This window comes from Aulonocara stuartgranti (assembly GCF_965226115.1).
Source record: "Aulonocara stuartgranti genome assembly, chromosome: 5".
In the NCBI taxonomy this organism is placed as follows: Eukaryota; Metazoa; Chordata; class Actinopteri; order Cichliformes; family Cichlidae; genus Aulonocara; species Aulonocara stuartgranti.
Genome location: NC_138943.1, coordinates 32219378 through 32244401, shown reverse-complemented (window position 1 = coordinate 32244401; position 25024 = coordinate 32219378). Strand labels below are relative to the sequence as shown.

Sequence of the window (25024 nt, the reverse complement as noted above, 5' to 3'; positions counted from 1 at the left end):
TCAAATCGCTAAGATTGGGCTGTATTATCATATTTGGATCAAAATATACTGACATCAGATACTTACTGATCTTGTTGAAACAAATCTTCAGTAACCATCGTCTGTACTCTCTCTGTCACCATTTAAAGAATATAATTCATCCCCGTTTATTGTTTCAAACATATTAAAACACAATTGATTATTATGCAGTCATGGTGAAAACAAACAAACACACACAAAAAAGCAACAACAAACATTTGTATTAGGACATAATTAAAACTATCTGGTCTTTAATAGGTCTTAAAATGAGATGAACAACAACACATGACATATTATTATACCGTGTTATTAACAAAAATAAGGCCAAAATGTAGACGCACTGTATAAAAACTAAGGACACCCTTGCTGCTTTCTAGTGGCCAGGTGCTGCTAATGAAATGCATTTGATCATTGATCATCAGCAACCTATATATAAGTTTTGGCAGTTTGCTGGTCTGAGATCAGCAATGTTCTTATAGTAGCAATTGGTGCTCTCCATCAGTCTTGGAAGGGGCCATTTACAAATAATTGTAAGATAGATTATTTACCAGTGGAAAACATTCATTACAAATACCAGTCTTCCACTGAGTGCACATCCCAAATTCACCCCAAAACAGAATGTGCAATGCTTGGAGGAAGTTAAAAAAACCCAAGCTGTATCTCTACAGGCCTCAGTTAGCATGTTAAATACTAAAGCTCATTGCAGTACAATTAGAAAAAAACACTTGTTTAGTTTTTTTTTCTAATTTTTCTGCAATGAGTTTGTTTGGAATGATTGGCAGGAGAAAGTCTCCTCTCCATAATAAAAACCCCAAAGAAAAACAAGGCAGCACAGCTGATGTTTGGAAGATTGTATCTGAACAAACTATAAGACTTCTGGAACACTGTCTCTTAGACAGATGAGACCAAAGTGGAGGTTTTTGACCACAAGGTACAGCAAACACCAAACAAAGCACCTAATACCAGCTCTCAAGCATGGTGTTGGAGGGGTGATGATTTGGGGTTGTTTTGAAGTCCCAGTCATTGAGCAGACTGTTAACTCCTCTGCATACCAAAGTATTACAGAGTCAAGACCATCTCCAACAACTGAAGCTTAGCCTAAACTGGATCCTGGAACAGGATCAGAGAATGGCTGAAAGAGAAAATAATCAAGGTGTTTTAAATGCCAAGTCAAAGTTCAGACCTGAAACGTACTGAAATTAACAGAAGTGTGCAAACCTCTGAACTGAAGCAACACTGTAATGAAAACTGGGCCATAAGTCCTCCACAACGATGTCGGAGTCGCACAGGAAGTTATTACTGCTACTCAATTTTTTCCACACACGGCTTCTGCCTTTTGGCTTCATTTTTGTTAAATAAACAACACAGAGTGATATGTCACATGTTCCTGTCCTTACTTTAAGACCTGCTCAGAATTAGATACTTTTTTTTCCTTTTATGATGTTGTGATGTGTAAAAACCTCAGAACTGACAGATGCGGTACGTTCTTTTCACCAAGACTATATGAGCATAAATGAGGCTAAGGTAAACTCAGGACATTGCATTGTTTTATTAAGAAACACACGCTGAGTGTACAGCTATTCAGTTTCCAGGTTGAATGATTTGATACATTTGGCGCTTTATACCCCTTTAAAAGCAACTTTAAAATATACAGCCCATGCGTTCATCATTGATCACATGGTACGTACACCACACATCAGATTACAGGCTCGGAGACTCTCAAACACACAAATCTACAGCACTTATTTTCTTCTGCCAGGAAAGAAAACGTCAGACATGAATATTCATACGGTACATGATCTGCTGTGGTTTGACACCTTTTTTTTTTTCTTCCTTTTTTTCCAAAATCTAGCACTTTTGGTTTTGATTTCAGTCGAGTCGTGTTGTATCTAATGGAGACATATGTGCAACAACAACAACCTTCCAGTCCTAATGTCAAAGTGCATTGTGACATTCAGTATTCAACACAAAAGTCTACATTTCTTCTGCTGTGCTGTGTGTAATACTGTCAGCGGCATTTGGCAACTGCAAAACAGACCACAAACTCATTTACACAGATTCACACTTCAAGTTATTTGCTGATAAAACATTCACAATTTTAGAGGAGTGGTTTATAAATCTACTACTTCAAGGTAGTAACGCTGTCCAAAGTTGACTCTGTGTAGCACATACACATCTCCCTAATGGTTAGGAGGAGAACTTCAAATGCTTGAGAAGAAAAGTAAAAAAAGACAAGACACCTTTGTACAAATCTTGACAAAAACACGGCTTAAATTTGTCTTACACACTTGAGATGAGCTGATACTTTCTAGTTTTCCAACATTCTTATACGTTACATCACTTGTGATGTCAAAATAAAGACGGTTATAAGGCAAACTTATTCGGCGACGTCACTGACCAGCACTGTATGCATAGGGTGATTACTAATTACCAGAGGCTCATAATGTTCATGAGACCCTTATTCCAGAAAGTGTCATGCGCTGAACACTGCAAATGCAGAGCCACCAGTTTCATCTGAGAATCCACAGGGACACCCACTTTCTCCATCAGTTATTTATGTGGCCTGACGTGGCGGACCACTTTGTCCTCAAACACCTTCCTCATTGTCTTTTCGATCTGCTTGAGGAAGACTTGGGGAATCCGACCACAGAGCGTGTTGACCGTCTCCAGGAACTTGGTCTGGATGGGGTAGAAGAGCGACTGGAACATGTTGTCCTCAAAGGGAAACTGCAGAGACGGAGACACCGGCCCATGTCAGTTCCAAACCCAAAGTTTTGTGCGTTTGCGCAGGTTTTTTTTGTTTGATCTAGAACATATCATAGGCTAAATGATATTTACACATTCGGTTGGCAGGGGTGGGGCGGGCCTCGGTATTAATCATAAATTACGACCCTGCTCGTCTTTAAGAGGCTTATCTCAGCAGAGCAGGGGGGGAACCGACTCTGCTGCCGGAGAAAACAAATTCTAATTTTAAACTGACCCAGATTGTTTCATGAGTGCAAGGGGAGAGAATTTGAAATCACAAAATAAATAGTCATAGCTGTTCTTTTTTTCTGAGCTAAACAATGCTGCTACAGAAACAGGTCTACACACACTTATATGTAGAATTGCTCCTTTAGCAGCTTGTTGGGACACATTTTCATTTGCATGACTTCCATTCTGTATTTTAGCAGCTTTATCAGAGCTAAGCAAGTATTCCTCCGATCATGACGCCAAGCTATGCTACAGCTTTCAGGCCTTATTGCAGCACAATGGAAATTTGTACTGAGCAAGTGCATCTACCTGAATGTGTGTTTTGCTCCAATGAATTTGAGGTATTTTCCAACAACTACCCACATGAGCCTGTGGTGGAAGTGCTATGACCTGTCATTGCTTCAGATCAGATTCAGCAACATTATGTGCCCCAAAAATGAGGTCAGCTGATTGCCTGCACATATTGACGGATCATGTGGTTAGCACCGTTGCCTCACAGCAAGAAGGTCCTGAGTTCAATTCCACCATCAGGCCGGGGTGGAGTTTGCATGGGTTCTTTCCTGGTACTCTGGCTTCCTCCCACAGTCCAAAGACATGTAGTTAGTGGGGATAGGTTAATTGGAAAGTGTAAATTGCCCAAAGGTGTAAATGTGAGTGCGAATGGTTGTCTGTGTCTATGTGTTAGCCCTGCGATTCACTATGTCCAGTTACTACTGGACATAGTGTTCCAACAGAGGGCACTGTGCATCACTGCCATACTGAGTCAGTAAAGCTTGATTTATATGTGTGAAATCAACATCCTAACTAATGTAGGAACTGGAAACTCCTTTTAATCCCCACACCACAACCTTCCATGCTATTCAAACCATTGTGGTATGCTGCAACCTGATGTGTAGCTACATTTCTCAGGAGGTGCACGTCAGGTTCCTTCAAAACACCAACATGTCCCAGTCCTACAAGACTGCTAAAAATTTTTTTTATTAGTTATCAGTTATTTATTAGTTATTAATCATCTCTGGCTCTCTTCCACAGTGTGTCTTTATTCCATTCCTCCCCTCACCCCAACCGGGCGCGGCAGATGGCCGCTCCTTCCTTAGCCAAATTCTGCTGGAGGTGTCTTCCTGTTAAAAGGGAGTTTTTTCTTCCCACTGTTGCTAAAGCTCTTGCTCACAGGGGGTCATTGTTGTTGTTGTTGATTGTTGTTTTTTATTTTTCTGGTTTTCTTTGTATTATTGTAGGGTGTTTACTGTATAATATAAAGCACCTTGAGGCAACTGCTGTTGCGATTTGGCACTATGTAAATAAAACTGAACTGATAACGTTACGTAAGAGGTTGTGGCGTAGGGATAAATGTAATTTAAGATTTCCCTCAGAAGCATAAGTCACACATAACTTTCAGATCCTCCTGGGATACTCACATCATGGATTGCATCATAGACTACTTTAAACGCTGGCTGCTTGTCATCATGATATACGCCACGGTTGCCATGGAGGATGGACACGCCTTCCTCTTCAGCCCCTTTGCAGTTACTACCGTACATACAGTGGTCAGGTCTGTAGTTCCACTGGCATGGAAAGATGAATAGACGCTCTGGAGGGGGGAAACGATGAAATGGTTTATTTCTTAATCAGGTAATTGCATCAATGTGTTTCTTGAAGGGAAAACTAAATATGCATCCAGACATACCAGAAGATTATAGAATAAACAGAGTTGGGAAAATAGATCGTTTTAATGTCAGCACAAAGAACAAAAAACCTGCTTCTGCTGTAATAGAGGAGCTGATCATTGAATTGCATGATAAAAATCAATAGAAAAAGAAACACAAATATTGATTAACTTATTTGTTCTGAACCCTCAATAGTGGTGCATTAGCTTAAAGAACATGAAGTCCTTGATTGGTATGTACGCTACTACCAGGAGAAAAAGTTTCCTCACCAAGAAAAACACAGATCAGAAAAACGCTGATGGACCAACATGAATATATGAATATACTCAGACAGCAGAGAACACAAAGCGCTTAATATACAAAAACAAGACACTCCATTTGGCTCTGAGCAAATGCGAATGATGCCAGCTCTGCTGACGGCTCTGAGCATTTGATGCCTACATCTGGCGGCTGCAGCTGGATCTCAGTCTGCTTTCGCCTGCAGCCACAGCCTTGGTGTTTACACAGCCAGATTCATGAAGCAGACTTTAGCAAAAGTGAAAATAAGATGCAATTTTTGGAAACATGTTGATGGTGAGAAGCTGTTGTTTGGGCTGTCTGCAGACTGGTATTTCAAAGTGCACTCATATGCATGATTAAGCAGTTTGGATTAGGCCTTAAACATAACGTAACATAGTGCAATTAATGCATTTCTTATGTATACAGACAAACACACACACACACTTGAAAAAGGAGCTTGTACCTGGGTTGTAGTGGAAGATGATATTGAGGAGGTCCTGATCTCCCCAGGTGATATGGTTCTTGTATTTCTGGTAGAGTGGATGAAGAAGATCCTCCCAAGACAGGCCAGTAGGGATCATACTGTTCTGAAATACAAGGATTAATAAAAAGAACAGCTTAAGAGGAGCATTAAAAAAAATAAATAAAAAAATCATCAAAGGCGGAGCACATTTACATTCCCGCTTCCATGTGCAATCTGCTGCCAGTATTAGAGCTGTTAAATTGAGTTCTGAGGGCAGAAGTCTGTGATGCTGTCATGGTAATCTGGAAAGCTTTAATCACAGCCCACTCATAGCACTCTGCCTGTCACTTGAGCTCAAGGAAACAGCCCTTCAGAATGCAAATAGGAAGTTGCAGCCCACTTTAGCTTTCTACCGATCAGAGTGTGGGGAAATAGTACTGTTTTGACCTTACTTTGAACAGCGTGCTGCGGATCCGTGTGAGATTCATCAGCATGACACCAGAGTTGACGCCCGTGACTCCGTAGAAAGGGTGGCGGGCAAACCGGCTGTACCAGCCAATCTTGGGTACCTCGTGCTCTGGGGCCATCGCTGCCAGCTGCGTCCTGTTGAAGGACTTCAGTAGATTCCAGATATCATCCATAGGGCGCAGAAACAGCACATCAGTGTCCACATAGAGTAAAGAGTCCACGTCCTTCAAGATGACCTGGAAGTACAATTTTAGACGTAAATACAATATTTATGCCAGCGGTCCCCAACCTTTTTTGCACCAACGGACCAGTTTATGTTCGACAATATTTTCACGGACCGGCCTTTAAGGTGTCGTGGATAAATACAACAAAATAAAACCGAAAAAAAGATTTATTCATAACACACGGGAAAAGACCCAGGGAAACCGAGTTAACGATAAAAACGACGGAAAATTACAATAAAAACTGATAAAAACCCTGAAAACCATAAATGTCACACCTGAGCCTCAACTCTCGCGGCCCAGTACCAAACGACTCATGGACCAGTACCAGTCCATGGCCCAGGGGTTGAGGACCGCTGGTTTATGCCACACATTATCAATATGTACTAAAAAAGAATACAGGGAAAATTAACCCCCAAATTCAATTAAATTTTATTTATATAGTACCAAATGCTAACAGCAGTTGCCTCAAAGCACTTTATATTTTAAGTTACAGACCCTACAATAATACAGTTTGTTCGTTTGTCCAGTTGGGCTGGAGGAAAATTACTGTTAGAGCGGTTGCAAAAAGACTTCGGGTCCTTACAGGTACTCCGGTGCAGTGGTTTGTATCATGTATATCTAATAGTCTCCAATTTGTTTATGTAAATGGAGAGTCCTCTTCAAACACTGAAGTTAACTATGGAGTACCACAGGGTTCTGTGCTAGGACCACTTCTGTTTACATTATACAGGCTTCTCTTAGGCAGTATCATCAGACGGCACAGCACATATAAATGAATGTCAGTATTAATGAACCCCAACTATCCCAACCAACACGTGAAGATAGCTATTTCCTTCAAAACATACTGTAGTATCTGCTCTGTAGCAGCAAAACAGACTACTGCTTTATTTTTTCCTGGCTCAGCTGACAGGAAGATGCAGAGGAAGAACGCTAAAGAACAAAGTGGAGGATGCAGTGCACAAGTTTTAGTTCTTCAAGAGGAAATCTGGGTTTCATTACACTGCTACAGGAATGTTGCGAAGTCAAGCAACGTTACTTGGAAAAACAATTAAACCAGCACCAATCCAATCTGTACAAACTAGAGTTTACATGGAAGGATAAATGAAACAAAACACAGAACCTGTAAATATTTTTTTTCCTTTAAATACCTCATCCATTTGGATACTGGTAAAGATATGTAGCTGCTTTGACTGACACGTGCTTAAAGAAGATGCTGTAGTTGTGGTTAGACTTGAACCAGAGCTCTCCACAATGTTTTTTATGTTGCTGCCTTTTGAACCTTTTTGCACGGCGACCCTGAGCGGTCAAACGGACTGCAACTTAAGAAAATGTCCATAAAGAGAAAGATGCTAAAAAACTTCATCTTTTTCTCCCCAACAACATCAGTGAGTCCCCTGCTTATTCTAAGCATGTCACAGTGCCATCCTTCGTATGCCAAAATTGCTTCAATTGTGAGGTTTTTATATTGAACTTCCACTGTGCTTTTGAGTCCTTTTTTGCAGCCTTTTCTATTTGTTTTAATGCATTTGACCTCTCAGGGCCACTGTACATTTGAGCAGAATTAATTGACAAATAGTACAGTTTGCTGTGTGTTCCAGCAAACCCTACTAGAGGATTATACAGTGTTGGTGGGTGAAGTCCAGATATGGCAAGTTACGCCTTAACCCCCCCCAAACCTCCCAAAATACAGGAGACATGATGCGGTTATGTCCATACAGTCTGACTCTAGTAATGAGGGAGTTCTACAGCATTAACTGTAACATATATGGAAATATGTGATAACACTGAATCAAGAGGCATGTTCTATTTAATTCAGATTATTGACGAGGCAATAGAAAGGTGCTCAGTAGGTGTTCCTAATAAAGTGAATAGTGAATGTCTATTGATTGCCTTGCAGCAAGACAAAAAAAAACCACCTATTGATCTGCCACATGTTCATTACATGGTAAGAACGCTGACTGTTACTGCAATGAACCGTGTCAGAAAAAGGAAATCAATAGGCGGCATGAGCCTCACTTGATGGAATTACTGGATTTGTTCTCTGGGGAATTCTTATTTGTTACATAATTGCTGCTGAGAAGGTATGAAATCATCAATAAACAAGCCAGTATCTAGCTGTAATCATCCAGTGAAGAGGGTAATAAGATTGTTTAAGTAGAAAAGAGATGGATTAACATTTTTTCTTAACACCAGCTAATGACATTAAGCATGGTGGGGATATTAGGTGAGATAAGTGTGGCAGGCTTACGGGGAGGAAGAGTCTCTGAGCAGCGCAGGGCTTGAAGAGCTTCTTCCACTCGTCAGCGTTTCCCACCGAGAAGGAGATGGAGTAGATTCTGTACTGGAACTTGGCTGCGACAGAGCGAGGCCACTGGTTCAGCTGAAAGTAAAGCAACATGCGGTGTGTTACGCCAAAAAAAGCGTCTAACTGACTTTGAGTAAGGCAGGCTGCGTGAGAAAGAGTCAGGATAAACAACAATTAGACTGAAAGCTAATCTCCCTTTTGCTTTTTTCACAGACTTATCAGCTTGTGCAGGTGGCCATTTCAAACAATGAAGTCACGTCTCCGGCTGCTGATTGGCTCTTTTTGGTACGCGTGCAGCAACCAGCTGCTATTTTATTAAAACGCAATAATCTAAACAAGGGAAGGCACCATCTTAAAGCATGGCGAGGTTTGCTGAAGCTCGCGTTATCTGACCAGTTAGGCGTTAAATCTCTCCATAATCACCAGTTCAACAGTTTGGCCCTGGGAAGAGCGAGAGAGACAGAGAGAGCGCCACAAGCAGGAGGAGCATAAGAGATCAAGGGAGGTGAGACTAACCTTTCCTGTGGCTCCTTTCTGGCATATGTGTCACATTATTACAGGCCTCAGCTACCACAACTCCCCCCTCATGGGAATTTTCAACACATGGCAGTGATTCACCGCACACAGGAACGCTGGCTCACGGGGCTTTTAGGATTAAGATTTAAAGCTGTTTAAAGGTACTTCTGCTGATATTTGTGGCCCATCAATTGAAGCAATGTTAAAAGGCTGTTAGTTACAGTATCAGTGGAACTAATCAAAGTCACGCCAACGCACCTCCGTAAAGGTGACTTTGAGGCGGGGGGAGGCGGAATAACGCAGCGTGTCTCGGTGATATATTACGCCCCGGCCTTGAGATAAAAGGGTACAAGAGTGAGTCTAAGAGAGGCTCCGAGTTACAACTGCTGTGATCTCGGTGTCATCTATTACAAAGAAAGGAGGAGTGTTTAACATGTGCTGTGGTAGCTCAAAAATCAGAGTAAGACCCTGAACAGCAAAGCAGACAGCAAGGTGCATTGAAAATACAGGTTTTTGGCTCAAAACACATTACAGGGTTCTTACCCTTTCTTTAAACTGCAGGGCCAAGGGGTCCTCAGCAAAAATGTGAAACTTGATCTTCTTTAAGCTGAACAGGAGGGCTGACTTTACCATGGTGAGGGTCTCGTTCAGACGGTTCCCACAAGCCACTACGGCCAAATGCATGACGTCCTCCGCCTTGGTGCGCCTGGTTACAGGTCGGGCTACATTACTCCGTGGTTTACTAGAAAAGAGTAAATGTAGAAGATGAAGCACTGGCAGTCTTGTATAAAAGAAAAACAATAACACCTCAGTATAATGAAATTACTATATCGAGATCAAAAGCTGGCAGTAATTGCAACAAAAGATGTGCCGGATGTCGAGTTTTTCCTCCACCTAGCTGTCCGTTTTAGATTTCAATGGGCCAAGGCCACACGTTTGGGCGGGGTGGGGGTGTATGTGCTGACAATCACAAACCTTGTTCCCCTCACTCATCGCCAGCAAATTGGCCTGCAAGCTGCAGAGCCTGTGAAGAGCAATTTGTGCTGAACAGATGGACCACAGCACAGTGGAACCAAAACATACACAGAAAAATGAAATTACTGAAACGGACGCCATAATTTCAGACTTCCACAAGAGCTCCAACCCATATGGTCTTTGGAAAGCTGACACCTATATTTATATTTCTTGTAAGCCAACATAAACTGATGGCTTTTGGTTATAACTACACATATATCCCCATGAACACCATTTATGAAAATACCCCAAAATAATATTATACTTAAGCATGACACTTTTTACTTTTTACTTGGTGGGGAAGCCCATAAGTGAATAAACAGATAATAATTATTAAGATAATTCTACGTTTTTTTAACCTTATAAACCCTACGTAATTGTACTGCTAGAACATAGTTCATCACCAAGACAATTTGATGCTAGGTTTTTGTTCAGCAAGATAATATTCACATTTATGCCTTAAAGCAAACGTTGTTGTGATTTGGTGCTGTATAAATTAAAGTAAAAATGTTAAATTTTCAATGAAATATGCAAATGCCAGAAATAAAATGCTAACCTCGAGCTTTAGCGTCACCTCCACTTAGCTCCAGTGTTTAGCATGAAGGCTGCTTCAGCAGTTTGATTTAGCCACACTGGGCATTTAAAAATGTCCTTTATGTTATAGAAAAAAGCATTTTTTAAAATGTCTAAATATTCAGGGCACAATAGGGTCTGTTAACAACAGAGTGGTTTTCTAATATTTCACAAAGAAGATTTGCAAAACCCGACTTTAAAACAAATTTAAAAAAAACAACAACAACAAAACACTGCATATGTAAAATATCAACCCAATTTGAGATTTTTAGATTCATTCTGTCATTTATTTAGTCAGCGAAAGGTTTTTACTAAAGATATTACCGTTTATTTTCTACCAGACTCAATGGCTACCAAGCTAGCTGCACACAAACCACACCAAAAAAAAAAAACTTGAGAGACCCACAGTCAAGTGAAAAACAGCGTTTTCAAAAGATGTACTGTGTAGTCCTGTTATAAAGAAAACTAAGTATACCCTCACTGCTTACATAGGAGTTGTTTACATTTGATTAGCAGGTGCTGCTAATCAAATACATAGCGCGGTGAGCGCCTCTATAAAAGCACAAGTTTTGACAGTTTGCTGGGAGCAAACATTCAGATGTGTGTTAAAACAATGGCACAACCTTTCCAGGAGTCCACACTTCAGCAAATTCATCCCAGGCTCAGAGAAAATACAAAAAACCCCAACAAAAAAAACCCAAATTCAGACACTAAAGGCCTTGGTTAACATGTTAGCACATTTATCAAAAGACTGAACAAATCAAGGCAAATGTGAGGCCAACTATCTGACAGCTAAAGCTTGACTGAAATTGGGTCATGCAGTAGGCCGGTGACCCCAAGCACAGCAGCAAATCTACAACTGGCTGAAAAAGAAAAGAATCAAAGTGTTGCAATGTCCCAGTTAAAGTCCAGAGCTCAACCTGACAGACCTAGACTTTAAGAGAGCTGTGCATGAATTAATACCCACAAACTGAACTGAATCAATAATCAAAGCTTTAAAAAAGAAGCTAAGCAATAACATCACACCATATAACGTTTAAGCAAGGTTAGGTTCAGGTGAATGATGCAAGCGTATTGAGTAAAAGGTTGTGATTCCACTTTCCCTTCATTACAGCGTGTTTTGTTTCTATTCCTGCTGTTATCTTTTTAAAGTCGGTGCAAATCGTCTGGGTGATACTGGGAATAATTATATCTGTTAAAAAACAAATGCATTCAGCCTTAAGCGCTTTTTGCCACTTGTATGGATGTCAGTATTAATAGTACCGGCTTCTTACTTCAACAACAAAAACATCATTTGGAATTTATATGGATGACAACAGGAGGAAGTGAAGAATTTAAAAAAAATAACAAGCAGCCATCCTCCTATCGAAATGAAAGGTCAACTATTTTTCTCAGTCATGTTACATGTGCGCCTCAGTATATCATTTAACAAACACCTTCACACACGACTACCTCTGCGACTGGACTTTGCTCTTCCATGTTCAAAGGGAAGGGGGTTCTTTATCGGGTTTAAGCGCTCTCTCTGCAGAGCAGCGCGGCCTAGCCTGCTCTATGATAGGGAAACATTTATGTAATGGGGCAGCCTAAAGTTAAGGTCAACATCATCTATTTTTCTTTTGTGTAAGCACTACATGGGGCCGCTTGTGATAACAATACCTTCAACATGAATGTTGACCTAGCCAAAGAGGAAAAAGTCTGGCACGAATAAAAGAACAAAGAACCTTTTGTTTCAACATATAGCTTTTTTTGCTTGTTTTTTTCTTTGAGGAGGAGAGCTGGGGAAGGCAAAATGGAGAAGACAGTTGTAGAAGACATGCATTTCCTCTGCGTCTGAAACAAGCGGGAGCCTAGCATAAAATGGATAGGAAGGGAGAAGAGTGAAACTCGACAGGTGGGTTGCGGGGCAGTCCTCAAGCGTGACACTTCGTTTTCTGCATGGGTGCGGGACAATGATGAACTGCAGATTAGGATGAACGAGAAGGTGCTGAGAAATCTGTCCGCCACGCTTCAGGGGCTGATGTTCTGTCAAGGTTGTTGAACACACAACCCATTTCCCCACAGAAAAATGCAATCCCTATCCCCTGCAAGGATGCAATCGCGTTGCACTTAGTCATGCAAAATAAATAAAGGCTTTTTTGCATAAACCTGAATGACAAGACAAAAAAAACCCCACATAAAAAATACGTTAATAATGTGTTTGCCACATTAACCATGCTCACATAATGGTTTGTGTCATGGCACCGCTCCTCACATCTGGAAGCAGTCAAAAAGCACAGACGAGGTACAAAAGGACTTGAATTCCTTATCGGCTGCATAGCAGGCACAAGAGGAACCCTTCGCCTACAAAAGCACCACCACCGACCCTTTCAAAGCACGCAAGGAGAGGAAAAAGGCAGCGCCTCTAGAGATAAAAGAAAAATGTACAAGCGATGTCCCAGAGAACACCTTGAAGACATTTAATTAATCCGAATGTAACTCTGTTTGGTGGACTTCTGACCGATGTGTTCGCATTGGTTTGAAGAAGCCCGTCTCAAGTGGTTAAACAGAATTCAGCTGATTAAAGTTGAGACTATACGACAGAGAGTGCCAGAGCTACTTCTCGGGGCTGATCCGCTGGATTCTTTGCTTGAATGTTATTCAGCTGGGGCACAAGAGAAAACAGAAGAAAACCTCAGATCGCATGTGACCACTCATGAACAATCACTGACGCAGCTGCCACAAGAATCTAACACACGAAAACGACAGTTATTGTCAGCAGATTGGACATGTGACCGTTCCATCTCCGAGCAGCTGACGTTAAGTCGGCTAAATAACAAAAACAGCTTGATTACAACTGTTTGATTACATTCTCATACTGTGTGAGTTCTTGAAGTTTCCAAGTCCAGCAATGTTAGACCCACGAACGCCAGCTAACAGCAGCTAACACTGACAAAAACACCAGCGCTTATTGACAGAAAACGTTGAGGATATCCTCAACATCAGTATATCTGTCAGTGCACAGAAGCGAGCTTCGCTGACTCCTCGACTCCTTTTACCTCCTCCAGACTAAAAGGGCTCACTAAAGAGTAATGGTGATCCTACTGTAGCTACGACTACGCTCTGTAATCTATGGACGTCTAATGGTGAGATTTTCCACACTGCACTAAACGTTGGAAATACACATCTTGTCCCTGGCCTATAGCTTCAGGAGATGAGGTGGTAGTGATAGATATGTCATGGGTATGCTGCTGCTTCCTTCAGCAGAGTGATACGGCTGATGGATGTTAGTGGAGAGTTTAGCAAATGAGTGTTTGGTGAGATCTTTACAGCAGGTATCTCCATCTCATATCAGAACATCCCAGATCTTTAAGCATATATGAAATGTTTATTTAACTTTTACCAGTAAGAGAAACCAGTGGTATATAAGAACCAAAAAAGCACCACGCAAACACCTCTTTTACAGTGATAACAACCATCAAACACCAGCATGGTAAGTTCCTATGCCATGACTGCCTGTGTATCATACACCCCTGCAGCTCAAAGACACTTTGGAAATGAAGTGAAAGTGGGAACTACCACAAAAATCCATTTTTCTAACTTTGGCATGTGTAAATGCGATTAACAGCGTAGTCAGTCATGAAAATAAATGCAAATGCGGGGTTGACGTTAAAAGATAAAGGACTTTCTGTGAAAGCTGGAATGTGCACACGAAAACTTCCAAAAATGAGTTGAATACACCAATCACCACCTCCCTGAGCCCAAAGTGACATCTTCAAATAGCTTTATTGAGTTGTGTAAAGGTATAAAAGATTTTTTTCCCTATAATGTCAAGCTGCCAGAAACGAATACAAAGCAAACATCTGGCATCAGAGTCCTACTCATCCCAGTAGATCAAAGTTTTTGCAGCTTGGCTGATCAATGAATCAGCTTAGTGCTCAGTAAATGCTTCTATTATTAATCATTTATTATCTTTATTTTTGTTGTTGTTGTCAAGTTCAAAGCTATGACTTTCAAACCCAGCTCTTTACAGATGAGGGATTTTACCCAGCCCCACGCTATCTTTCTGCCTCAGAATGACTCATTTACTGGCAATTTAAAAGTGAGTTAGCCAAACTAAAAGAGAAGCAAAACTCCCTCCGATGAGGCTCACACAAGCACCCTCTCCAGCCACGTCGGCTGCACAGGCAAGCAGGGAGATTTCAAAAACCACTCCGAGCTGAGTGAGTGCTCAGTCATGCAAGATGACATTTTTATAGCTATGCATAATGCCACCGCGAGGCAGTGACTTCTTTACTGGGAAGAATGCTGCTTAGCTATATCTGAAGTGACAGGTTTCGACACAGAGTATCAACACCAGTCTCACCCTGCAGATTCACGCTTTAACGCAGTGCAACAAAGCATCTGGAACACACGCTGACGGTAATGAAGACGTCAGAGTGACGGAACGGGAAAGTTACAGGTAAGGATCGTAAGTCACAGAGCCTGGACCTAAACCCTAATTCTGTTTTTAATTAAGCTGAGGGTGGGGAGCACATTAACCAATCACGCTCTGTTTAAAAAATCGTAAAAAAAAAAAGGAAAAACACTTCACATTTTGGGTGTGTGGACCTCGCAAGCGTTGGGCGTTTGAAGTGATAAAGACAACAACGCATTATAGCCTCCAGTACGTGTGGGTTGGGGCGACATAGAGGACGTTCTTCGCTATTTTTGGCCACAGGAAACGGTGTGATGTGTCAAGAGGAAATTATATGATTAGGAAAAAAAAAAGGCATGTTTGTCTAATAAGAAAGCTGCACAGGAAATCTGTTCAGCGGTTCAGACTCGCAAACAAAGGGAGAGATACAAGTTATGAAGCATGGATTGAACAGACAGTTGTAATAAAAGAGAGTGTTAACTTAACTCTCCGTTTGTGTCGTTATGATTCACTATCAGAGCTTTACAGTCTGCAACGTGTGTCTGCAGACCTGAAAACGACTCCCAATTGTTCCCAGTCCTCTGGTCTGATACTCTCAGCTTGAGCAATGAGACAAAACAAAGTTGTTTTTTTAGAGGTTCTGGCAAAGATGCTCAGTGCTCTTCCCCTAATCGCAGCAGTCAGTCTTGAGCATTTTCCAACCTGTTCGTGTTTGTTTAATGGCCACCGGTGACCCCTTCCACCCCATCTTCCTTATCAGCGTGCAGCACACATGGAGGAGCGTGGTTTCTGCAAAGACGCAAAGGTCCTTTCACGGCGTAACGCCTTGATGGCGTTTATCTGCCGAACAGTGTCCCCAACCTTGAGTACGGCTATGGAGTGGAATACATATTACAGCAGCCTGCCAGCGTGGGTAATCTCCACGGCCACATAGTGGCCATTATGGCACAGCTGGCATGCAAGACAGGAGGAAATGCAAGGCTGAAATTAGAAAGCTGGAAGACAAAATGCCCTCAATCTTAAACACAAATAGCAGCTGCCGATATCTGAGATACTGCCACGGTGCTGATTTATTCAGGTCATCTGTCTTTGTGGCAGCTTCTTTGTAACGAACAAAAATAAAAAATCACACCCGATAAGCTTTTCTGTAAATAGTTCTAGCAGACTACTTCCCATAATGTCTGACTCATGTTCAAGTGAAACCAAGCCCGAGCTGCTCCGTACACAGTAGCAGCCTTTATGAAGTGCACTTTGTGTCTTTCAAGGTGACCTTTTACCCCCTTTAACACCAACAGAGGACTGAGACCATGCCCTGCTTTCACACATAATAAGGCACAAATGATCGAGATGTTGAGCTCACATGTGAAGAAAATATAATCTGATCAAACATTATTCAGCTTTAAATATTGTTCAGCTTTAAAGTTACTGTGCAACTGTGTAATAAAAATGTGTGCTCACAACTTTGGCCTTGAGAGCGATAAGAAGCGATCGCCTCATCCTGCAGGCGAAAGATATCTGCAAGCGAAGAGACTAGAACACTCAAGGCCGCTTTCCTTTTATGGAGTTGTTTTTCTGCTAATGCAGCACTTTCCTCACAACCCCCTCCTGTAAGTTTTAGAGAATATATACCCATCCTCACAGCAAATATTTGGAATCTCTTGATGTGAGCTGCGTTGAGAGTTTGTCTCTGTCTCAATAAAAGTTCACTGATTCCCCATCTGCAGCAGGTGTCCGGTTGTCTTCATTCTCCGCCAGCCTGGTTAAGTCAATTCCTCCTTAACATCTAAAAGAACCTATTTAATGAAGGAAGACGGGTTCACTTTGTGTTTAATATTATTCTATTGCTGTTGTTGTTTTTTTTATATCCTTCAATTGGCGTCACGAACAGGATCCGCTCCAGGTCAAACTGGAACGGGAGGGAGGACATCGGCCGTGGTCTGAGTGAACGGAGTTTGGACAAAAGCTGTGTACACACAAAAACAAGGTAAGCAGACCTTTTATTTCTGCTATATTGAACATTATAAAAATACTTAGTGTCCAAACTCCTAGTAATTCATAACCAAAATTGTCTGGCTTACTTAAGGCTTGTTGAGAATCAGACAAGTGAATAAGAGATAAGTGAATAAGAAATAAGTGAATAAGTGAATAAAGATAAGAGTGAACTGAGGTCTGACCACGGTTGCAGCCGACGGGTTTGCTCTCCGGTGTCGGATACATACCTCAGCAGGTCTGGGACCTTGAAAGGGTTTATTAGTAACGCCTTTCTAAACAAATTAAAAGGTTAAAGGCCTTGAGAATATTTTTTAGTAATATTCTCTAAACTACAGAAGGGTTAGGAAGGCCCAGAGGACTTTATTAGAAAAGATCCTCTAAAACTTAAAAAAGAGAAGTACTGGTTGGAGTCCAAAGGACGGGTCCCTTTGATCAATAGGAGAAAACGGATCTCTTCTTAAAACCCCGATGATTTTAGTGTTTTAAATGTTTTGATGTTCTGTTTGATATTGGACACACATAAATACACGCTGAATGCTTGCTGTGGAACACTGGGCAGGACATTTTGGTTCTCCGTTGTTCACAGATTACACAATTAAAGGAACTAGGTTCCTCTTTTGGTTAAAATAATACACCACACATAGAATTTTTTTTTACACATTTATTACATACATAAGGAGGGTAATGAGTGACTGCAGGTAATGTATGAAGTGTGAATGAGACGTGTGAACAAGGTGACAACCAACTAGCACCCCTATCAGGAAGCTCTAGGCAAGGGTACCCGCCAGACTCCGGTTTGGTAGAAGCTTGGTAACACCTGAAGGGATATTTCAGTGCTGACTCACCTTTAAAGCAGCGCCCCAGCTGATTAGTGCCTAACAGAGGCAGAAACCCAGCTGGCCCAAATTCTCCTTTAAAAGCAATAAAAGAACACTCCTCCATTGACAGTAAAATGGATGGAGAATTAGATCGAGAAACTAATGATGATGGTTGGGGTCCCGGTGTTATGCTTAGCACATTGGGAGAACAATTAACATGTGTTGAGACAGTCATCAACTCCACACACCAGCCTAAAGAAGCAAAAAAGCAGAAAGAGTCATTGAGGAAAACAGCTGAAAGATGCTTTTAAATTAGTCAAAAATTTAGCAACACCAGCAGAGAAATAGAGAAGTGAGATAAAGTTGTTCTGGCATATGGTGTTTCCTTAGGAATTCGAGTGCTATCGGGAGGGCGTTCCCGAGGTGTGTATTGATCAGCAAGGCTAGGCCTGGGCTATAGGTGCTTTTAAATTAGTCAAAAAGTTAGGGGTAACCTCTTCTGGCATATGTCTATGCGGGCCCGTGTGTAAATAGAACATAAATTACCGGTGTGTGTAAATAAAGTGTAAAATAGTGGTATAAACTGTCTGTTGAATTTCTCCTGAGTGTTGAAAAAAAGGAAAAACTCTTTTCTGCTCTCTCTGAGAGAGGGGCTGTGTGTGTGAGACAGGAAGTGTGCATGCCCATAGAAGGAAAGAGATGAGGTAAACTCTGTGCAGATAGACCGAAGTAAAAAAAAAAAAAAAAAAAAAAGGGAAAAGGGTCTCTCTCTCTGTCTCTGTGAGAGGAAAAAGGTGGGGGCCGAGTGAGCCCGCGGGGCCGAGCGGGTCCGCGGGAGCGAGCGTGTATGCTGTATGAGGAAGAAGGGAGTGAGAGGGAGCGAGTGAAAAGAGTAATCGAGTATTTGGTGATTTTTTTATTATTTCAGAGGCACTGGGTAAGAGTTTTGACTTTAGCTGTGAGAGTTGTGAAAAGAGCAGGTTTTTCTTTTGTTGTAGACTGTGAGTAATCGGTGTTTTTCTGCCTATTGTGCTGCGTGGAAGACACAGAAGTGTAGAAATGTTTGTGGTTTATCTTTGTTTGACGTTTTATACAGAGTTGGTTGATTCAGGGTGATTTCTCCCGTTTAAGGGAGGAGTTGCATTGTGGTTATGTTAAAGCTTTGCTGTAGGGGTATGTGTGTGATTTTGTGCTGGCTTCGCATGTTTAAATGGATGCATAGAAGTTTGTCAGTGAGAAATTGTTATGGTGGGGTTTTAAAGTTAGTAAAGAGTCAAACAACGCCCGCTGTTTTAAAAAGGCCCAAAACATCATAAAAGACACCTCACATCCTGGCCACTCCCTGTTCGAACTGTTGCCCTAAGGCAGACGGTACAGGGCAATCAGAGCAAGGACTAATAGACTCAAACACAGCTGTTATCCAACTGCAATAACACATCTGAATACTACAAAAAGTCCACCATGCCACTCTTGTGTTAATCTATGCACGGTCTGAAGCATGACGGTGGGAATACTTAGTATTTTAAGTATTCTATCTATTTTATTGATTGAATTTTATTGTTTTTTATATTTGATATTACTAGGGATGATGCAATGATCGGGGACCATTCTTAATGTCGTCGGTCTCATGACAATGACAATAAAGTTTTTGATTTTGATTCTGATTCTGAAATACACCCTCCTCAAGAGTTCAATGACTTAGGCAGTTATGTTTATACAAATACTAAATGTATGTTTAGTGTCTTCATACAGGTGTTTTTTCTTAACCTGGAAGCCTGAGTACGGCAGCAGAAGACAGGCCAAGCTTTGGCTAAAATTCACGGCTGGACACCAGAGTTGTCCTCACCCCTCCCGGTAAAACAAAAAGAGAGAATGTAGTTTGAGGCGGGTTTTTCTCGCTGAACTGCTCTGGGTGCTGTGTCCCTGAATCTCACCAGTGTTAACCTCTGGCGGAAGACATGGAGAAAAGGACAAGATGTTCCTGGTAAATCACTGAAACAAATAAAACCACACACAACCAGAGAAAGATATGAGAAGGGTGAGGAACAGACACATGTGCGTGTTAGAGAAATGCCTCGTTTGAGAAAAAGTTAAAGTAACCCATATACAGACGCACCCATACATGCAAGGAAGAAACAGCTTACATACATGTGCACGTACATGCAAGGTTAAAGTAGCGACACTTAACATACACCTGTTTTTAAATGATATAGTTTATACATTACTGACAATTAAACGCTTTGGGTTGCAGGACAACAACGTAACGTCAAAAGACAAAGACACTGGTCTGAGGATTAAGTGAGGACACGACAAATTTAGTGGTTAAAAGGGTCGACTTGGGACATGTTTTTGTTGATTGTTTAAGACAAATGACTACTGAATGATAGGAAATTCCTTTTTAGGTTTCTAAACAGGATCTTAAGAATTTTAACACGTACCTGTGTTGTCCTGTCAACTTGAGGGGTTATGAGTTGATTATATGGTGAAAAAAAAAAAAAAAAAAACAAAAACAAAAAAGGGGGGAGACGAGATCTCGTTGTTTCTCCCCTCTCGGGATAACACAGCCAACACAGCACAGCCAACACAACATCATTTTCCTGTTCGCCTGTTTTGTTTTGTTTTTGTTTTTTCTGAGAGCCGAAGCTGACCTGGACTCCTACCCTCCCCTCTACCATCGTTGCCCTCTCCGCGACCATCTTTGACCCTTTGACCCCTGAAGGCCACAGCAGCTGGACTCACAACAACAACTTGAGGATGTCAACAGTGCTGCAAAAGAGTGATCTCATGCAGCAGAGACGGAGAGCACTAAACCTAAAGCCCGTTTCACTACACGGGGGAAATTCCCAGGCTGCGTCAGCTGACAGAGCTGTGACGAGACGCGCATTAAGCCCGGAGGAAAAGGGACGGTGAGCAGAAGGATGCTGACCTCTGAGAAGAGCCGAACAGCAGAGCTGCAGAAGGCCGTGGAGCAAAGTAAGGACAACATAAACAGACCCAAAGAGGAGGGGAGGACCCTAGGCCATGCGTCAGGCCGCTGGTTTACCTAAACTACAGAACAGGAAGGTGATGAACACAAACATATACCAACACACGAACACACACTTCTGCATGCGCCTACTTAGAATGAAGGGAAACACACACATGAACACTTATGCACTTGTTGAGGGAGTAAAAACTGATACATACCCATGCACTAAAATCAAAATGTTGATTTAATTTACTAAGAAGTGACACACAATGCTCCAGCTGCTGCAATGAAGAATGCTTTACTGACAAAGGCTCAATGCTGCACACAACAAAGTCAAATACAGAATTTGCTATAATAATAAGCCCGGAGGGCATTTGTGTGGTCTGGGGAGCAGAGTCCGGAGCGGTTTGGTTATGAAAATGATGCCCGTGCGAGATATCTGGGGCTTAAGGCCTCGACTTAATTGTTTACTCTACACTAAAAAGAAAAGAAAACACTCTGAGCAGTGGTGCAGAGTGAAAACGAGGAATTAACAGTGTGAGTTTTATTTCAGAGCGCCACGTCATTGTGATGGAGATTTAATAAAGGAGGAACACACGGACAAAGAAGAAGAGAAGGGGGGGCAGCCCTTGAACGCGATTGCCTGAGGCATTAAAGTTCTGTACTAAATTCTGGTTTCCAGTGTGAGAAAAGTCACGCAGTGCCAGTAGTAGAGCTAGGTTGAGTGATGATTCTAAATTACTGTAAGTAAATCATCGTACACCGTTCAAGTTTCATGAAAACGGGGATCTAGACTTTGTTGAACCCTAGGCAATTTGAACAGGTAAAAGTCGAGTGACCAAGTAGTAGTTGAATAAAAGTCATTGAATAAGTGTTGAAATAAACTGGCAGAATTAAGAGAATTAAAACATTTCAGGAGCTCAACTTACTTAATGGTTCAATTTTGTTTCACGAACGCAAAACATATAGGTTTATGAATATGAAAAGGTTGAGGTGGTGTTGATTTGACTCTGTGTAGGTTTAGGTTGGTATTTTTATTGATGGGAAGAATATTCAGTGACAAGTCCTAAGACCCGGGCGTCTGCATTTTGTTTTTGTTATTTTTCATTTTATTTTGTTTTATATTTTGAACAGTGCACTGATTTTTGTTTGTGAATCTTTTCTTTAAGCAGATCTGCACATCGGAAATTACAAGCATTACACGTCGGCGAGAAAATTGTTGTAAGTGAGTTTCTCCGCATTGAAATGTGTTCTGGAGGAAACACTTGTGGGGACAATTAGAAACGAGAGTCCCTGTTTAAAAAAGGATTCGGCGAGGTAATCCAAACTCAAGTTCTTGTTTCTTTTTGAGATGACGTCATTTTGCTGAGTGTGGAAACTAGATGCGACGACAGGTTTCACTATCAGCAAAGAACGGATGAATGGATGAAAGACTGGGAATAAAAACAAACGGACTGACTGGTAAAAGATGACAAGACTTGACCATGACTCAAGGTTAACCACCTCCACCTAGATAGGATAAAAGGGTGGATGAATTTATGTGGGTTTCTTTTACAGGAGCAGAAGGATGACAAAATATTCGAGGATGAGTGAACCTGTAAATGCCATTTTTGTGTCTTGTGTTGCTTACAGAGGTAACTGCGCAGCGTTACCATTTACATTTTCTTCCCTACAGGGTTACAGTTTTAATGTTTTTCTATTACAGGATTTCTGGGCGGATGTGTGAAGAAACGGTGTTTATGGGTTAGGAGTTGGGGATGCTATTACACTGTATTCTGGTGAGAGTGTTGGGGGAGACACACCCTGTCTTGAAAACTGTGATTCTTTTACAGGAAATGTTTTATAGCACTTATGGAATGAGGATGTCTGACTACGGTCAATGTGCTGCTAATGTTTGCTTTGCTTTGGTGAGAGGGGTGCAGTAGAAAACAGACAAGTGACATGACAACAAGTAATAATAACAGATAACAAATTTGGGGACAGTTTGACCTAGAGCCCACTAACTGGCCATTAGGGGCTCTCTCTCGCTCTCTCTCTCTCTCTCTCTCTCTCTCTCTCTCTCTCTCTCTCTCTCTCTCTCTCTCTCTCTCTCTCTCTCTCTCTCTCTCTCTCTCTCTGGAATAACATTGCCCAAAGGGTGAATAAAGCAAATTGTGGCAATAATAGTGATTTAATGATTGGAGAAACCTGAACATGATACTTGTCTGTTGAGCTGAATCGTTTATTACTCTTATGATTTTCCGGTGGGACTATGAAGATTTTTTGGTACAGATTGCAGGTTGTTGCTCTTTAACTCCTAGAACACGCCCTTGGCGAGGTGGGGGGAACTGGACCACCTTTCTGTGCCCCATCATCCTCTATTAGACGACATCCAAGCTAAGTAAACATGTCTTGGCCCTTTCCCCCTGAAATGACAGGCAGGCAAAGATGTTGCGTCTTTGTTTGCTTCCTGGCCCTGGGTCTCATTCCCATTGGCATAATCCTGATCTGTGAAGGGCCCCCGACACTTCTGACACCTTCAAGTTCAAAAGCTTCGCCCCCTTCTGACAGTCCCAATATGACAAATGTAGCCCCTAGGGTCTTGCCCACCACTTCCTCTTCAGTTTTACCATATTCACTTTTGAATGTCCTTAGCAGTTACCGTTCTGAGTTTATTTTACGGTTGATTTATTCTTTCACATTTTCACGTTTATATCTCTCATTATTATAGTATACTCTGTACTCTCCACATTTTTATCATTACTTATGCTTTTTGGTTGCTGAGTTACAGGAACTGTTAATTTTGTGTCACTACCCTGGTTGCACTAACTCGTTGTACCCTTGTGTGCAGGACAGCTGTTACTGCTTTCATCGGGAACCGAGACTGCTTGCAGCCGACCCCTGGGCAGGGTGGTGCCTGGACTCTTTTCTCCTCATCTGCAATGACAGATAAAGACAAATGAAAAGACCCGAGGAGTTTTTCGAGCCAGGCTTCGACACGTCTCTGTGTTCCTTTGAATGTTACTTATTTTTGTGTGTTGACCCATTTAAGATGGGTCAAAAGGGGGATTTGAAGAAAATATAATCTGATCAAACATTATTCAGCTTTAAATATTGTTCAGCTTTAAAGTTACTGTGCAACTGTGTAATAAAAATGTGTGCTCACAACTTTGGCCTTGAGAGCGATAAGAAGCGATCGCCTCATCCTGCAGGCGAAAGATATCTGCAAGCGAAGAGACTAGAACACTCAAGGCCGCTTTCCTTTTATGGAGTTGTTTTTCTGCTAATGCAGCACTTTCCTCACAACCCCCTCCTGTAAGTTTTAGAGAATATATACCCATCCTCACAGCAAATATTTGGAATCTCTTGATGTGAGCTGCGTTGAGAGTTTGTCTCTGTCTCAATAAAAGTTCACTGATTCCCCATCTGCAGCAGGTGTCCGGTTGTCTTCATTCTCCGCCAGCCTGGTTAAGTCAATTCCTCCTTAACATCTAAAAGAACCTATTTAATGAAGGAAGACGGGTTCACTTTGTGTTTAATATTATTCTATTGCTGTTGTTGTTTTTTTTATATCCTTCACATGACAATTCATCACCCTGTTGTGCTTTGTGTTTGATCTCCTCTTTGCAAATACTGACAACACTTCCACCTAACCACATCAGTCAAGCTCTCTGGCCATATTTCAGCCACATACTTGAGAAACTCATGTTTGCAACAGCGAAAAGCAGCCCAGCAGATGCATGATGGGGTGTCCCTTAAAAGATCTGGCTTTTGTGAAGCCTGCGTCCTTGAGCACAACGTAGGCAGTTTGATAGATGAGGATAAGGCTCACTCAAAGCACGATTATAACCCGACACCCTCACTTTGAAACTTCCCAGAGGCTAGGAAAGATGGGGATGAGAAAGCGGAGACGTTCATTTAGGGAGAGCCTTGAGGAAATCGGCTCTTAAACGGAAACACCCCCCACCCCCCTCACTCCTCACCTCTTTGCATTCACGCTGGCCCCTCTACTAATTGGTCTCCCCTGTTTTCGTCCCTTAAGAGGCTCTTCCGGACGCACGCCGACTCCTGCGGGCGATTTCCTCCGAAACTTTGCAACAACGTTGTGCTCGAGCTGGGAGGGCGACTGGGAAGAGCTGCTGTCCTCCTCCGGCTCCTCTCCAACTTCTTTCAACAGCGGATCATCCGCGGCGTTGCCCCCCAAAAAGTACAAAAGTAAGAAAACTCCAAAACACACGGCGATCACAACTACTTTGCAGTGGATCCGCATGGTGAGAGCAACTTGTTGCGGTTGGAAGAGGCGGTCGGGACTGCGCTCATGTCTGCGGCGGAGGGAGGGCAGCGCGAGCTGACATTTTCTTACCGCTCCCCGCT

At 41.9% G+C, this 25024-nt stretch overlaps 2 protein-coding genes and 1 long non-coding RNA gene across 3 annotated transcripts in view; 2 read left to right on the top strand and 1 right to left on the bottom strand.

Moving 5' to 3' along the window:
• Window positions 1-1552: 1552 nt before the first annotated feature.
• gxylt2 (glucoside xylosyltransferase 2) lies at window positions 1553-24920 on the bottom strand (the record flags this gene model as incomplete). Its single annotated transcript, XM_082532769.1, has 7 exons — window positions 1553-2745; window positions 4410-4582; window positions 5401-5524; window positions 5853-6104; window positions 8341-8472; window positions 9457-9655; window positions 24634-24920. The coding sequence occupies 7 exons, from the start codon at window positions 24918-24920 to the stop codon at window positions 2569-2571; spliced, it is 1344 nt and encodes a 447-aa protein (XP_082388895.1). The 3' UTR covers window positions 1553-2568.
• On the top strand, window positions 16258-24081 carry LOC309706335. Its single transcript, XR_014276728.1, has 2 exons — window positions 16258-16652; window positions 16782-24081. It is a non-coding gene; the product is annotated as an uncharacterized lncRNA (long non-coding RNA).
• The window catches only part of shq1 (SHQ1, H/ACA ribonucleoprotein assembly factor), a 48414-nt gene continuing 48172 nt past the window's right edge, over window positions 24783-25024 (top strand). The window contains exon 1 of the mRNA XM_082532766.1: window positions 24783-24865. The gene's annotated coding sequence lies outside the window, so the exon portion shown is untranslated. The remainder of the gene's footprint in view (window positions 24866-25024) is intronic.